The 17,268-nt window shown below is 44.2% G+C and overlaps 1 protein-coding gene across 1 annotated transcript in view; it reads right to left on the bottom strand.

The window, feature by feature from the left end:
• Positions 1-14,166: 14,166 nt before the first annotated feature.
• LOC137381534 (zinc finger protein 721-like) overlaps positions 14,167-17,268 on the bottom strand; it is a 45,383-nt gene continuing 42,281 nt past the window's right edge. The window contains exon 20 of the mRNA XM_068054235.1: positions 14,167-17,213. Within this exon, the coding sequence (XP_067910336.1) occupies positions 16,082-17,213 (1,132 nt within the window). The 3' untranslated portion in view covers positions 14,167-16,081. The remainder of the gene's footprint in view (positions 17,214-17,268) is intronic.

Below are 17,268 nucleotides of genomic sequence, written 5' to 3'. Positions count from 1 at the left end.
ACAGGGTGGATATGGAAAGGATGCTTCCCCTTGTGGGAGAATCTAGAACTAGGGATCACTGTTTAAAAATAAGGGATTGCCTATTCGAGATGAGGAGAAATTTTTTCTCTCAGAGGGCCGGAAGTCTTTGGAATTCTCTTCCTCAAAAGGCGGCAGAAGCAGAGTCTTTGAACATTTTTAAGGCAGAGGTAGATAGATTCTTGATAAGCAAGGAAGTGGAAGGTTATCGGGGGTAGTTTAGTTTAGTTTAGAGATACAGCGCTGAAACAGGCCCTTCGGCCCACCGAGTCTGTGCCGACCATCAACTACCCATTTATACTAATCCTACACCATTCCCATATTCCTACCACATCCCCACCTGTCCCTATATATTTCCCTACCACCTACCTAGATGGAAATGTGGAGTAATCAGTTCAGCCATGAACTTATTGAATCATGGAGCAGGCTTGAAGGACCAAATGGCCTACTTCTGCTTCTAATTCACATGTTCGTATGTATAAATAGTTGTAGCGAAATTCAAAGCATAAGTCCAGACAGAGTACTAATGGCTGAATAATGAATAGCTCTGTATGAAAGCAAAGACATGAAAAATAAGTTTAAGACGAGATCATGGTAAATAATTAATTAAATATATATATTACAAGTGCTTTGTTTTTAAAAATTAAACTTGGGAGTTGTGTGTTTTGAAAGACTGAGAAAATAAGGATTCTTCTCTGAGAACATTGAATGCTGAACTGGGTGGGGCACAGATTGCAAGGCAACTTCTTTCCAAAGAACAAAAACAAAAAGTGCTGGAAATATTCAGCAGGTCTGGCAGCATCTGTGGAGAGAGAAGCAGAGTTAACACTTCTGTGACCTTTCATCAGAACTACAGAACATCATGAAAGTCAGAGAGTGATGCAGTTGGATTGGCTAAAATTCAGTTAGAAACAAAAGAACTTGAGCAGGAAAAAGAAATAGAATTAAGAAGACTTGACAAGAAAAAAGAAAAACAGCAATAGCATTAGAAAAACTTAGAACAAAGAACAGTACAGCACAGGAACAGGCCATTCGGCCCTCCAAGCCTGCGCCGATCTTGATGCCTGCCTAAACTAACACCTTCTGCACTTAGGCTTGAATTTCAGAGAGAAAGTGAGAGAGAAGAAAGGGAATTTAAATTGAAAGAGATGGGAACGAAGACAGAGGGTAATCTTGACTCCAGGGAAAATTCTAGTCAGGATGAATCTCAATTCAGCCCAGGACTCAGCAAAATGCTATTTAAATGTATACAAGGTCTCCTGAAGTTTGAGGAGAGGGACATAGAGGCATTTTTCATTTCTTTTGAAAAAATAGCCAAACAAATGAAATGGCCAAAGGAAAGCTGGACACTGCTTATGCAAAGCAGGTTGATAGGCAGAGCTCAAGAAGTTTATGCCAGGCTTCCTGAAGAAGCTACTGCAAAAAAAGCTATTCTCGCTGTGTATGAGTTAGTCCCTGAAGCTTACTGACAGACGTTTTGGAACCTCTGGAGATTGGCTGGGCAGACCTAAGTAGAATTTGAGAGGGAAAAGAAAATTAATTTTGTTCGTTGGATACGGGCATTAAATATGGAAGCTACGTATGAGAACCTTAGTGAATTGATTCTCTTCGAAGAGTTTAATAATTCAATCCCACCAGTAGTGAGAACTCATGTTGAGAACCAGAAGATTTCAAAAGCGAGGCAAGCAGTGGAAATCGCTGATGAGTTTGAGCTTGTGAATAAGCCAAAAACATTTGTCTGTCACCCCCACAAACCCGAGAGGGATAGAAAATGGGAGAGTGAAAGGAAGGCAAGTAGCTGGAGACAAGAAGGAACAGATGGGAATGCCCCAGGATCTCCTCCTCGGGCCAGAAGGAAGGCGCTGAGGGTAGAAGTGAGATCCACAAGCCAAAGTGTTATCACTGCCACAGGGTGGTACATCTTCGTTCAGAATGCTGGAAGTTGCGAGGAAAACCCAATGGGACTTGCTGGGGTACACACAGCTAATGCAGAGAAAGAGGATCTGAATGAGAGTACAGCAGATCACGCTGTAGCTTCAACGGCAGCTGTACAAACAGATACAAAAACTAAAGGGAGTGTAGAGGTTGAGAATAAGATACCTGAAAGTGAGGCAGGAAGACCTATCGTTATACTTAGGGTACAGGAGCAACCCAAACTCTTTTGTTGGGAAAAGACATAACATTTCCACCAGAGAGTGCACTGAATGCTAAAGATTTAGTTAAATGTATTGGCAGGGAGTATATACCCGTATTGAGTGCACCTAGAGTGTGACCTAATGTCTGGGAGTTGTCCATGGTTTGCCAGTAGAGGGAATTGACCTACTCCTCGGGAATGATTTGGCTGGAGCAAAGGTATCAGTTTCTCCTGCAGTCACAGAGAAACCAAGTGAAGTTAAAGAAACAGAACAATTACAGGAACAAATTCCAGTAATATTTCCTGCATGTGGAGTAACCCGAGCAATGGCTAAACAAGTTCCATTGTCGGAGGTAAAATTGGCACTACAAACAGATAGCCGAGTATCTAAAACATTCCTTGGGATTTAGATAATTCAAATGAGATGTTTAACAAATCTTCTATAATTGCAGCACAGCAAGCTGATCCAGAGTTACATAAAATAACACAGTTGGCTCTGACAGAAACTGAGGCAAAAGGAATTCCAGAAGGCTATTATGTTGAAGATGTGGTTCTGAGGAGGAACTGGAGATCTGCGGATGAAGACTGGATGGTTGTTCGACAGGTAGTGGTATCAATTAAATATCGCCAGGAATTACTAAGGTTAGCACATGACATGCCTCTAGCAGGACATGTGGGGATCCAGAAGTCCAAGTTACGTATAAGTCAACATTATTTCTGGCCTGGCCTTACAAAGGACATGAAGCAGTTCTGTAGGACATGCCAAATGGTGGTAAAACTGCAACCTAAAACAAAACCGGCATCACTAATTCCCATACAAGTTATTGTGGAACCATTTAGTAGGGTATTGGTAGACTGTGTAGGACCCTTTCCAAAAACAAAAGCAGGACGTCAATATATACTCACTATCATGGATATGGCTACTCGATTGCCAGAGGCCATTCCTTTAAGGACAATTACTGCTAAAGTAGTAGCATAGAAGTTAACCCCATTCTTTATGAGATATGGATTACCACTTGAAGCTCAATTAGATTAAGGTTCTAATTTCATCTCAAGATATTTCAAGAAGTCATGGATAATTTGGGTATCAAACAGTTACTCAACATATCACCCACAGACTCAGGGAGTTTTAGAAAGATACCATCAAACACTCAAAATAATAATTAGAGCATACTGTCATGAATATCCCCATGAATGGGATAAAGGGATAGACTTTCTTTTATTTGTCACTAGAGATTCACTGAATGAGTCTACAGGTTTTAGTCCTTTCAAATTGGTTTAAGGACATGAAATAAGAGGTCCTCTAAAACTAATCAAAGACAGGTTTTTAGAACAGTGGAATGAATCTTCGGTACTAGACTATCTGTGTTCCTCAGGTCAGAAAGGAAGGTGCTGAGGGTAGAAGTGAGGGAAAGGCTCACGAAAGCTTGCAATGTGGCTCAGGAATACCTTAAAACATCCAAGACCAATATGAAAAAATGGGCAGACAAGAACGCAAAGACCCGAAATTTTCAACCAAGGGATCAAGTATTATTACCTTTACAGAGTGAACCATTAAAAGCACGGTTCAGTGGTCCGTATAAAATGGTCAAAAAAGTGGGTAAGGTAAATTATTTGATTGACACCCCTGATCACCGGAAATGGAATCGGATGTGTCATATCAATATGTTAAAGCAATATTATCGCAGGGAGGAGGATAAGCCAGTACAGGTATGTCAGGTAATGACTATTGAGAAGGACAAGGATAGTGAGGATGAGGCAGAAGGAGGCCTAAACAATTCTCAGATTGAACCTCCTACTATCCGGTTAGCTAATACAGAATGGCTAGAAAAATTGGACAACTTTGTACTTAGATGCAGAACAACGTGAAGACCTAACCAGGCTACTCACAGCATTTGAAAGAGTCTGTAGGGATAAGCCAGGATGTACAACCTTAGCCACACAGAATGTGGATATAGAAACATAGAAAAATAGCAGGAGTAGGCCATTCGGCCCTTCGAACCTGCACCGCCGTTCAATACGATCATGGCTGATCATCCAAACTCAGTACCCTGTTCCCACTTTCTCCCCATATCCCTTTAGCCCTAAGAACTATATCTAACTCTTTTTTGAATATACTTAATTATTTGACATCAACTGATTTCTGTGGTAGAGAATTCCACTCTCTGGGTGAAGAAATCCCTCCTCATCTCAGTCCAAAATGGCTTACCCCTTATCCTTAGATTGTGACCCTGGTTCTGGACTGCCCTGCCATCGGGAACATCCTTCCTGCACGTAGTCTGCCCAGTCCTGTTAGAATTTTGTAGGTTTCTATGAGATCCCCTCTCATTCTTCTAAACTCTAGCGAATATACAAACCTAATCAACCCAATCTCTCTTCATACGTCAGTCCAGCCATCCCAGGAATCAGTCTGGTGAACCTTCGCTGCACTCCCTCCATGGCAAGAACATCCTTCCTCAGATAAGGAGACCAAAACTGCACACAATACTCCAGATGTGGTCTCACCAAGGCCTTGTATAATCGCAGCAAGACATCCTTGCTCCTGTACTCAAATCCTCTCACTATGAAGGCCAACATACCATTTGCCTTCTTAACTGCCTGCTGCACCTGCATGCTTACTTTCAGTGACTGGTGCACAAGGACACCCAGGTCTCGCTGCACCTCCCCCTTTCCCCATCTATCGCCGTTCAGATAATCTATCTTCCTGTTTTTGCCACCATAGTGGATAACCTCACATTTATCCACATTATACTGCATCTGCCATGTATTTGCCCACTCACTCAACCTGTCCAAATCACACTGGAGCTTCTCTGCATCCTCCTCACAGCTCACACTCACACCCAGCTTTGTGTCGTCTGCAAACATGGATATATTACATTTAATTCCCTCATCTATATCATTTATATATATTGTGAATAGCTGGGGCCCTAGCACTGATCCCTGCAGTACCCCACTAATCACTGCCTGCCACTCGGAAAAAGACCCATTTATTCCTACTCTTTGTTTCCTGTCTGCCAACCAGTTCTTGTCCATGTCAGTACCTTACCCCCAATCCCATGTGCTTTAATTTTGCACACTAATCTCTTATGTGGGACCTTATTGAAAGCTTTCTGAAAGTCCAAATACACCACATCCACTGGTTCTCCCTTATTTATTCTACTAGTTACATCCTCAAAAAATTCCAGTAGATTTGTCAAGCACGATTTCCCTTTCGTAAATCCATGTTGACGTTGTCCAATCCTGTCATTGTTTTCCAAGTGCTCTGCTATTACATCTTTTATAATGGTCTCTAGCATTTTCCCCACTACTGATGTCAGGCTAACCGGTCTATAATTCCCTGTTTTCTCTCTACCTCCTTTTTTAAATATTGGGGTGACATTAGCTACCCTCCAAACTGTTGGAACTGTTCCAGAGTCTATAGAATTTTGAAAAATGACCAGCAATTCATCTATTATTTCTACAGCCACTTCCTCAAGTACTCTGGGACGTAGATTATCAGGCCCTGGGGATCTATCGGCCTTCAATCCCATCAATTTCCCTAACACCATTTCCCTACTAATACTGATTTCATGCAGTTCCTCCTTCTCACTAGACCCTATGTTCCGCAACATTTCTGGGAGGTAATTTGTGTCCTTCTTTGTGAAGACAGAACCAAAGTATGTATTTAATTGGTCTGCCATTCTTTGTTCCCCATTATAAATTCCCCTGTTTCTGACTGTAAGGGACCCACATTCGTCTTCACTAATCTTTTTCTCTCCACGTATTTATAGAAGCTTTTACAGTCAGTTTTTATGTTCTCTGCAAGCTTACCCTCATACTCTATTTACCCCTTCTTAATCAATCCCTTTGTCATCCTTTGTGAATTCTAAACTGCTCCCAATCCTCAGGTTTGCTGCTTGTTCTGGCCATTTCATATTTCTCCTCCTTGGATCTAATACTATCCCTAATTTCTTTTGTAAGCCATATAGGGGAATCTATTCCTATAAACAACATCCTTACCGCTTAAGTCCAGACAAACAGGCCCAAGTAAAAGCCAAAATCCAATACATGCTGGCAAACAACTTAATTGAACCTAGTCAAAGCAGCTGGAGTTCATCAATAGTGTTTGTGCCTAAATCTGATGGGTCAACCTTGCATATACTACAGAAAGGTCAATGCAGTAATGAAGGTAAACGCCTACCCAATTCCTTGCTTAGAAGATTGTATTGACAGAGTGGGCAGTGCCACGTGTCTTACAGACTCTGGCAAATTCCTTTAGCAGGCCAACCTAAGGAAGAATCAGTTTTTGTTACCCTGGACCGGGTTTTCCAGTGTCAAGTGATACCACACAGCTTAATGGATACTCGAAAAACTTTTCAGAGACAAGTGAACCCAGTAGTGGCCAGTGTTCCTAACAGTGCTGTTCACCTTGCTGAGGTACTGGTCTATAGGGACACTTGGAAGGAACACATGAACCAATTGGGAGACTATGGTTGGAAGGTTGCAATTGGCTGATGGGAATAATTTTTGTGGGAAAATTTAAAAACCGAAATGCTAGAATATTCATATGGAGTTTATTATTACAGCTTTATTATTTGAAGATTGTGCACAATTTGGAAAAAACAATGTTATTGCTGTTGCTTTGTCATGAATTTAACCTTATTGAGTTACATGAGTACAAAGAAAATTGTGTTAACTACCAGTAGAATGAATGATAGGTATGAATGCAAAAATATGTTTAAAATGTTTTTTCAATTTCTGTTTTACATTGTAATGTAGGAATTCAGGAATGCTGTTTCATTTTGCCAAGGGTGGAGTTGTTACAAGTGCTTTGTATTTGAAAAGAAAACTGGAGTTCTGTGTTTTCAAAGACTGAGAAAAAAAGGACTTTTCTGAGAACATTGAATGTTGAACTGGGTGGGATACTGACTGCAAGGCAACCTGTTTCCAAGCAACTCAGCAGAGGGAAATGACTGTCACATGACTGGATTGTTGGAGAGTTTCAGTTTCATTTTTGGCTTTGTGAAAGACCAGTGCTGGGCAGGCAGGAGGGAGAACAAACTGGCTGGAACCTGTTTTTGTTCTTGTAGACCAGATAAAAGACCTCTTTCTGAAAAGAAGGCTTGCATTTCTTGTAAAAAGGAATCCTACATTTGAGTTGTGGCTGTGGAGAGAGAAAAAGACCAGAGAAAGATGAGTTGCTGCTCTCTGTGGAGAAAGGCTTCTTTGCTGAGAGGAAGCCCTGCATTGTTCATGGTAGCAAATTCCTATTGCCTCCAGTCTCTGAAAAAGTTCTGCCTCAAGAGTGATTCCTGTTACTCCTGTGTTTCTTGAGAGATCCTAAAATCTCAAGAAAGCTTCTATTGCTCGACTGCTACTTGAAACTTTAACTAGACCTGTTGCTACACCTTTTGCTGAAAGATCTGTGTGATGCCTGCTGCAGGCAAATTGCCTTGAATGCCTACCCAAAGACTGTTCATCAAACTCGCCTGGAGAGACTTCAAGTGGCATCCAACTATTTGACGCTGGGACACCTCACCAATCCAGAAATATCCTACCAGACCATGAGCACCGACTATTTTATTATTCCTAAGAAACTGTTGACCACCAAAAAGCCTTTTCCCCCAGTTAACCGGTTTTTGAATGTGTGTGTGTGCATGAGGGTTATGAAGAATAAGAAGCTATAACATCTTTTTATATATATTGATTTATCCTATTATTGTTTAAGATTTAGTTTATTAGAACATTAGAACATTACAGCGCAGTACAGGCCCTTCGGCCCTCGATGTTGCGCCGATCATCTGACCTACACTATTCCATTTTCATCCATATGTCTATCCAATGACCACTTAAATGCCCTTAAAGTTGGCGAGTCTACTACTGTTGCAGGCAGGGCGTTCCACGCCCCTACTACTCTCTGCGTAAAGAAACTACCTCTGACATCTGTCCTATATCTTTCACCCCTCAACTTAAAGCTATGTCCCCTCGTGTTTGCCATCATCATCCGAGGAAAAAGACTCTCACTATCCACCCTATCTAACCCTCTGATTATCTTGTATGTCTCTATTAAGTCACCTCTCCTCCTCCTTCTCTCTAATGAAAACAACCCCAAGTCCCTCAGCCTTTCCTCGTAAGACCTTCCTTCCATACCAGGCAACATCCTAGTAAATCTCCTCTGCACCCTTTCCAAAGCTTCCACATCCTTCCTATAATGCGGTGACCAGAACTGCACGCAATACTCAAGGTGCGGCCTCACCAGAGTTTTGTACAGCTGCATCATGACCTCGTGGCTCTGAAACTCGATCCCCCTACTAATAAAAGCTAACACACCATATGCCTTCTTAACAGCCCTATTAACCTGGGTAGCAACTTTCAGGGACTTATGTACCTGGACACCAAGATCTCTCTGCTCATCTACACTACCAAGAATCTTCCCATTAGCCCAGTACTCTGCATTGCTGTTACTCCTTCCAAAGTGAATCACCTCACACTTCTCCGCATTAAACTCCATTTGCCATCTCTCAGCCCAGCTCTGCAGCCTATCTATGTCCCTCTGTACCCTACAACACCCTTCGACACTATCCACAACTCCACCGACCTTCGTGTCATCCGCAAATTTACTAACCCACCCTTCTACACCCTCATCCAGGTCATTTATAAAAATGACTAACAGCAGTGGCCCCAAAACAGAACCTTGCGGTACACCACTAGTAACTAAACTCCAGGATGAACATTTGCCATCAACCACCACCCTCTGTCTTCTTTCAGCTAGCCAATTTCTGATCCAAAGCTCTAAATCACCTTCAACCCCATACTTCCGTATTTTCTGCAATAGCCTACCGTGGGGAACCTTATCAAACGCCTTACTGAAATCCATATACACCACATCCACGGCTTTACCCTCATCCACCTGTTTGGTCACCTTCTCGAAAAACTCAATAAGGTTTGTGAGGCACGACCTACCTTTCACAAAACCGTGCTGACTATCGCAAATGAACTTATTCTTTTCAAGATGATTATAAATCCTATCTCTTATAACCTTTTCCAACATTTTACCCACAACCGAAGTAAGGCTCACAGGTCTATAATTACCAGGGCTGTCTCTACTCCCCTTCTTGAACAAGGGGACAACATTTGCTATCCTCCAGTCCTCCAGCACTACTCCTGTCGACAATGACGACATAAAGATCAACAACAACGGCTCTGCAATCTCCTCCCTGGCTTCCCAGAGAATCCTAGGATAAATCCCATCTGGCCCAGGGGACTTATCTATTTTCACTCTTTCCAAAATTGCTAACACCTCCTCCTTGTGAATCTCAATCCCATCTAGCCTAGTAGGCTGTATCTCAGTAATCTCCTCGGCAACATTTTCTTTCTCTACTGTAAATACTGACGAAAAATATTCATTTAACGCTTCCCCTATCTCCTCTGATTCCGCACACAACTTCCCACTACTATCCTTGATTGGCCCTGTTCTAACTCTTATCATTCTTTTATTCCTGATATACCTATAGAAAGCCTTAGGGTTTTCTTTGATCCTATCCGCCAATAACTTGTCGTGTCCTCTCCTTGCTCTTCTTAGCCCTCCCTTTAGATCCTTCCTGGCTAGCTTGTAACTCTCAAGCGCCCTAACTGAGCCTTCACGTCTCATCCTAACATAAGCCGCCCTCTTCCTCTTGACAAGCGCTTCAACTTCTTGAGTAAACCACGGCTCCCTCGCTCGACAACTTCCTCCCTGCCTGACAGGTACATACTTATCAAGGACACGCATTAGCTGCTCCTTGAATAAGCTCCACATTTCGTTTGTGCCCATCCCCTGCAGTTTCCTTCCCCATCCTACACATCCTAAATCTTGCCTAATCGCGTCATAATTTCCTTTCCCCCAGCTATAATTCTTGCCCTGCGGTATATACCTGTCCCTGCCCATCGCTAAGGTAAACCTAACCGAATTGTGATCACTATCGCCAAAGTGCTCACCGACATCTAAATCGAACACCTGGCCGGGTTCATTCCCCAGTACCAAATCCAATGTGGCATCGCCCCTGGTTGGCCTGTCCACATACTGTGTCAGAATTAATAAATCGTTAATTTTGTTGTTTTAAAGAAACCTGGTTTTGGGCGGGTGGGCGGGGGGCGGAAGAGCAGGGATAGATAAAGTGTTTAATTTGGCTGATTTCCAGTAGGTGGGGAACTTTACTAATATGCTGTGACCTGTGGAGTAGTGGTCGTGTGTGTGTGTGTATATATATGTATAAAATAAAAATAATAAAGAAACAAAATATGATGGGGCTCATGGACTGAAATTACTGAACTCATTATTGAGTTCAGAAGGCTGTAGTGTGCCAAATTGGAAGATGAGGTGCTGTTCCTCGAGCTTGCGTTGATGTTCACGAACACTGTAGCAGGCCGAGGACAGAAATGTGGGCATGGGAACAAAGTGGAGAATTAAAATGGTAAGCAACCAGCAGGTTGGGATGATGCTTGCGGACTGAGTAGAGATGTTGTTCAAAGCGGTCACCCAATCTGCGTTTGGTCCTCCCCAATGTAGAGACCGCACTGTAAGTAGTGAATATAGTATACCAAATTGAAAGAAGTAAATCACTGCGTTACCTTGAAGGAGTGTTTAGTACCTTGGATGGTGAGGAGAGAGGAGGTAAAAGGGCAGGTATTGCACCTCCTGCAATTGCATGGGAAGGTGCCGTGGGAAAGGGACAAGGTGTCGGGGGTGATGGAGTGGACCAGGGTGTTGCAGAGGGAATGGTCACTTCAGAATACCTACAGGGGAGGGGAAGAGGAAGGGGAAGATGTGTTTAGTGGAGGCATCACTCTGGAGGTGGCAGAAATGGCAGAGGATGATCCTTAGGATGTGGAGGCTAGTGGGTGGAAAGTGAGGACAAGGGGAACCCACTCACTGTTCTGTGAGGGAGGAGAAGGGGTGAGGGCAGAATTGCGGGAAATGGGTTGGACACGGTCGAGGGCCCTGTCAACCACAGTGCGGGGGAATCCTCGATTGAGGAAAAGGAAGACATATCAGAGGCACTGTTGTGGAAGGTGGCATCATCAGAACAGATGCTTTGGAGATGGAGAAACTGGGAGAATGGAATGAAATCCTTACAGGAGGCTGGGTGTGAGGAAGTATAGTCAAGGTAGCCGTGAGAGTCAGTGGGCTTATAATAAATACTAGTGGACAGCCTATCCCCAGAGATGGAGACAGAGAGTCGAGGCAGGGAAGGGAAATATCGGAGATGGACCATGTGAAGTTGAGAGAAGGGTGGAAATAGGAAGCGAAGTTGATGATGTTTTCCAGTTCAGGGTAAGAACAGGAAGCAGCACCAATACAATCATCAATGTATTGGAAAAAAGAGTTGGGGAAGGGGGCCTGAGTAGGACTGGAACAAGGAATGTTTGATATATCTCACAAAAAGACAGGCGTAGCTAGGACCCATGCGGAACCCATAGCAACACCTTTTATTTGGAGGAAGCGAGTGGAGTTGAAGGAGAAGTTATTCAATGTGAGAACAAGTTCAGACAGGCGGAGGTGGGTGGGTGGTGGATGGGAACTGGTTGTGCCTCTGTTCAAGGAAGAAGCAGAGAGCGCTCAGACCATTTTGGTGGGGTATGGAACTGACTGCATCTCCCTCAGTGCTGTGAATGACTGGTTCGCCGTTAGTGCAGTGACTGACTGCATCTCCCACAGGGCCATATTGGACGTCCATAGTGAAGAGGAGACGGTTAGGGCCAGGAAACTGGAAACTATCGAAATGAGGTGGGGCATCAGAAGAGTCATGGATGTAGGTGGGAAGAGACTGAACAAGGCAAGAAAAAATTAGAATCAAGATAGGAGGAATAAGTTCAGTGGAGCAGGCACAGGCTGAAATGATGGGTCTACCAGGACAGTCCTGTTTGTGGATTTTAGGAAGGGGATAGAAGCGGACTGTTAGGGGTTGTGGGACGAGGAAGTGGGAAGCTGTAGAGGGAAGATCTCCAGAGGAGAGGAGGTCAGTGACAGTGGCTGTTCTGATGATGCTACCTTCCACAACAGCGCCCCGATATCTCTTCCTTTTTCCTCAATCGAGGATTCCCCCGCACTGTGGTTGACAGGGCCCTCAAACGTGTCCGGCCCATTTCCCGCACCTCTGCCCTCACCCCTTCCCCTCCCTCCCAGAACAGTGACAGGGTTCCCCTTATCCTCACGTTGCACCTACCAGCCTACGCATCCAAAGGATCATCCTCCGCCATTTCCGCCACCTGCAGCATGATGCCACCACCAAACACATCTACTTCTCCCCTCCCGTCAGCATTCCGAAGGGACCATTTCCTCCGCGACACCCTGGTTCACTCCTCCATCACCGCTGACACCTCTTCCCTTTTCTCCTTCCTATGCAGTCGCAACAGGTGTAATACCTGCCCTTTTGCCTCCTCTCTCCTCACCATCCAAGGCCCCAAACAGTCCTTCCAGGTAAAGCGGCAATTTACTTGTACTTCTTTCAATTTAGTATATTGCATTCACTGCTCACAGTGCGGTTTCCCCTACACTGGGGAGACCAAATGCAGATTGGGTGACCGTTTGCAGAACACCTTTGCTCAGCTTGCAAGCATGACCCGATCTTCCAGTTGCTTGCCAGTTTAAATCTCCACCTTGTTCCCATGCCCACATTTCTATCCTCAGCCTGCTGCAGTGTTCCAGTGAACATCAATGCAAGCTTGAGGAGCAGCATCTCATCTTCCAATTTGGCACACTGCAGCAGGGTTGTCCAACCTTCTCGAGTGGGAGGTCACATTACAACTTGTCTTACATAGGGGGGCCGGTGAGACAATTCTGGAAAGATAAAAGTTATCTTATTATTGATCAAAACAACAAATGTGCATTTTTGTGAAGATTTAAATGAGAAGATTAATTTATTGACTTACTTTCTCATCACTATGATTTAGTGTGATACCTGACATTTTGTTGCTTGCACAAGTAGTCAATGTCTGCCTGCATTTGTTGTAGCGATGCCGAGTATTCCGGATAGATATCCATCTGTCAGAAGTGTTCTTGATCTCTGTCTGTCTGTCTTTGTTCCCCCTCTCTGTGTTGTAACCCCCCCGTGTCATTCTCACTCTGTGTTCCCCCCTTTCTCTCGTGTCCCCCTCTATCTGTCCGCCCTCTTTGTTCACGCCCTCTCTCACTCTCTTCCCCCCGTTTCTCTCCTCTCTTTATCACTTTGTTCCCCCCCTCTCTCTCTCTCTCTGTTTCTCTCTCCCCCCCCCCCCCCCCTTCCCCCTGGCACAGCAGCTTTGTGGTTGGTCAGTTTGTTTAAAAACATCACGCTGTCAGTTTCACAGCTGACAGTTGCTGAAGCAGAACGCACTTTCCAACTTCGGGCAGATTTGGGGTTTTTCGACTTTTTAAAAAAGCCCGCTGGAAAGCCCCGAATCTGTTCTCCAGGTTGGGAAGTATGTTCCTGCTTAAGCAGCTGTCAACTAAGAAATTGAAAGCGTGATGTCTTTAAAAAGGCTGGTCTGCAAGAAGAAAATGGGAAATTTCCATCTCCAGTCACGGACTACTGGCGAGGATGAGGAATGGCCCCGGGTACAGTGTACATTAGTGGGCTGGTGGATATCTTTGTCAGTCCGTGGGCCGTATGTTGGAGATCTCTACAGCCTTCTGGACTCATTATTAAATTCAATAATTTCAGACCATGAGCCCCATTATTTTTTGTTTGTTTTTATTTTATTATATATATACTTTAATTTATTTATACATTTTAATCATATGCTAGTCTTAAACTTATTTTTCATGTTTTTGCTTTTGTACAGAGCTGTTCATTGTTCTGCCATTAACACTCTCTGCACTCATGCTTTGTCTTTCGCTACAACTATTTAGCATTCCATTTGCATTCTGTTCCATGACACCTGTCATTTATTCTCTCCTCCTTCCCTCCTATCACAGTCCTTCCTTCTTGTTCTTCTTCCCTCTCCCCCCCTCATTTGCTCAACTTTTGCCACTTCTGATGAAGGGTCACAGACCTGAAACATTAACTCCGCTTCTCTCTTCACAGATGCTGCCAGACCTGCTGAGTATTTCCGGCACTTTCTGTTCTCATTTCAGAGTTCCAGCATCCGCAGTATTTTGCTGTTACTATATTCCTTCAGGTCTGATGAATTTGTGGTGATCTATTGAAACCTATAAAAGCCTTAAGGGACAGAGTAGATGCTGGGAAGACGTTTCCCCTGGCTGGTGAGTCTAGAACTAGCGGTAACAGTATCACAATAAGAGTTCAGCCAATTAGGGTTTTAAAATTTTTATTTTATTCTTTCATGGGATGTCGGCATCGCTGGCGAGGCCAGCATTTGTTGCCCATCCCTAATTGCCCTTGAGAAGGTGGACCCCATACACCGGAATGGTGACAGAGTATATTCAGCGATAAAAGTAATCAAGAAGTGACATCACAATGCAATAGATAAGTGGTAGTTCGGTCAGTATTTACTATTATCTTTATTTCTGTAAGGGAGGGCAGTGGGCTAAACTAAGAACTTATTGAACTATGTTTTTAAGTTTGATAAGTTTTAAATTAGGTATGTTTAAATAGGCTTAAGTCAAAGTAAATCTTTCATATTGTTTGAAATAATCTCCATATTAAATAAAGTGATGCCAGCAAAATGGAAGTAGTTGATAGTCTAATGGAGTTATGGCAGGGCACATCAGTTAGGGTACATGTGACAAAAAATGCTGTGATGTTGGATGCTTTTAAGGGGCAGCATATAGATGAAAAATAGGAGAGGGCCAAGGATAGATTTTCGGGGGACACCAGAGGTAACTGTACAGGAGCAGGAAGAGAAGCCATTGCAGGTGATACTCTGGCTACGATTAGATAGATGAGAATGGAGCCAGGACGGTGCAGTCCCACCCAGCTGGACAACAATGGAGGGGCTTTGGAGGAGGATGATGTGACCAACCGTATCAGAGGCTGCAGATAGCTCGAGGATGAGGAGGGAGTTTACCTTTGTCACAGTTACATAGGATGTCATTTGTGACTTTGATAAGAGCCATTTCTGTACTGTGGCAGGGGTAGAAACCTGATTGGAGGGATTCAGACATGGAGTTCTGGGAAAGATGGGCATGGATTTGGGAGGTGACAGCACGTTCAAGGATTTGAGAGAGAAAAAGGAGTTTGGAGATGAAACTTTAGTTTGCAAGGATTGTGGGGTCAAGGGTTGTTTTTTGAGGAGGGGGTGTTGATAGATTTAAAAAAGAGGGACAGTACCTGGAGAGAGAGAACCGTTAACAATATCAGCTAATATGGGGAAGTTGGGTGATCAGCAGTTTAGTGGGAATATGCTCGAGGGAGAAGGGGGTCTCATGGACAAGATGAGCTTGGAGAGGGCAAGAAGGGAGATAGGAGAGAAACTTGAGAAAGATGTGGGTTCCGGGCTCTGGCAGGGGGAACTTTAGAGGCAGTTTGGCCCAGTGGGCTAGAGGAAGGGAGGGAAGCAACAGAGGCAGCTGATTGGATGGTCTCAATCTTAGTGACAAAGACGTCCCTGAGCTCCTCGCACTTGTTGGAGGTGAGGATAGAGGAGACAGGAGAGAGGAAGAGCACTTCAACATTTGTGTTAGCGATATTAAAAAGACTCCACACACTGTGTGTTTAACACAAAACTGACTTATTTGACTTTTATCTGGAGTTTATCAGCAGAAACAAATCCCAATGCACATAATTCAGACCTGAATGGAATTAACAGGAGAATCCAACCACTGTAGTTATAGTCATAGAGTTATACAGCACAGAAATAGGTAATTCGGCCCATCGTATCTGTGCCAGCCATCAAGTTACCAGGAACTTGCTGGTGTCTCAGCAGGTGGAATGACCGAATGAATCTCTTCCCATATTCAGTAGTGAATGGCCTCTCCCCAGTGCAAACTCGCTGTTTCAGCAGGATGGATGACTGAATGAATCCCTTCCCTCACTCAGAGAAGGTGAACAGTTTCTCCCCCGTGTGTTTACGCCAGTGTACAGTGAGTTCAGACGATCGTCTGAACCCAGTCCCACAGTGAGAGCACCTGAACGGCTTCTCATCAGTGTGAACACGTTGATGGGACATTAGTTCAGTGGAACTTTTATAGCAATTCCCACAGTCTGGACATTTAAACGGTCTCTCTCCAGTGTGAACACGCTGGTGTGTCAGCAGGTGGGATGACCGAGCGAATCCCTTCCCACACTCGGAGCAGGTGAATGGCCTCTCTCCAGTGTGAACTCGCCGGTGTGTCAGCAGGTGGGATGACTGAGTGAATCCCTTCCCACACTCTGAGCAGGTGAACGGCCTCTCTCCAGTGTGAGTGCGCTGGTGCACAGTGAGGTGCCCTGAACGCCTGAACCCAGTCCCGCAGTAAGAGCACCTGAACGGTCTCTCATCAGTGTGAACATGCTGATGGGTCATCAGTTCAGTGGAACGTTTATAGCAATTCCCACAGTCTGGACATTTAAAAGGTTTCTCGTCAGTGTGAACAAATTGATGGGACATAAGTTCCTGGGAACTTTTATAACAATTCCCACAGTCTGGACATTTAAAAGATCTCTCCCCAGTGTGAACTCGCTGGTGTGTCAGTAGGTGGGATAACCGAGTGAATCTCTTCCCACACAATGAGCAAGTGAACGGCCTCTCCCCAGTGTGAACTCGCTGATGTGTCAGTAGGTGGGATGACCGAGTGAATCCCTTCCCACACACAGAGCAGGTGAACGGCCTCTCCCCAGTGTGAACTCGCTGATGATTCAGCAGGATGGATGAATGAGTGAATCCCTTCCCACACTCTGAGCAGATGAATGGCCTCTCCCCAGTGTGAACTCGCTGATGATTCAGCAGGATGGATGACTGAGTGAATCCCTTCCCACACTCGGAGCAGATGAACGGCCTCTCCCCAGTGTGAACGCGCTGGTGTGTCAGTAGGGTGGATGAATTGGTGAAATAGTATGGTTTCTCCCCACTGCGAAAAGTGCTTTTTCCTTCCATTTTCAAAATCCTAAGATAGGAGACAACTCCTTCAGATCCTGATGTTTGCTTTGAGTTTCCCGATTGCAAATCCTCCCCTTCTAATACCCTGTGAAATTGATTTAAAACAGAAAAAAGGGAGTGTGAGAGAACTCACAAAAACA

The sequence above is a fragment of the Heterodontus francisci genome, chromosome 22, assembly GCF_036365525.1.
Source record: "Heterodontus francisci isolate sHetFra1 chromosome 22, sHetFra1.hap1, whole genome shotgun sequence".
NCBI lineage: Eukaryota > Metazoa > Chordata > Chondrichthyes > Heterodontiformes > Heterodontidae > Heterodontus > Heterodontus francisci.
Note: the sequence above shows the minus strand (reverse complement) of the source record. Positions and strands in the feature narration are given on the sequence as shown.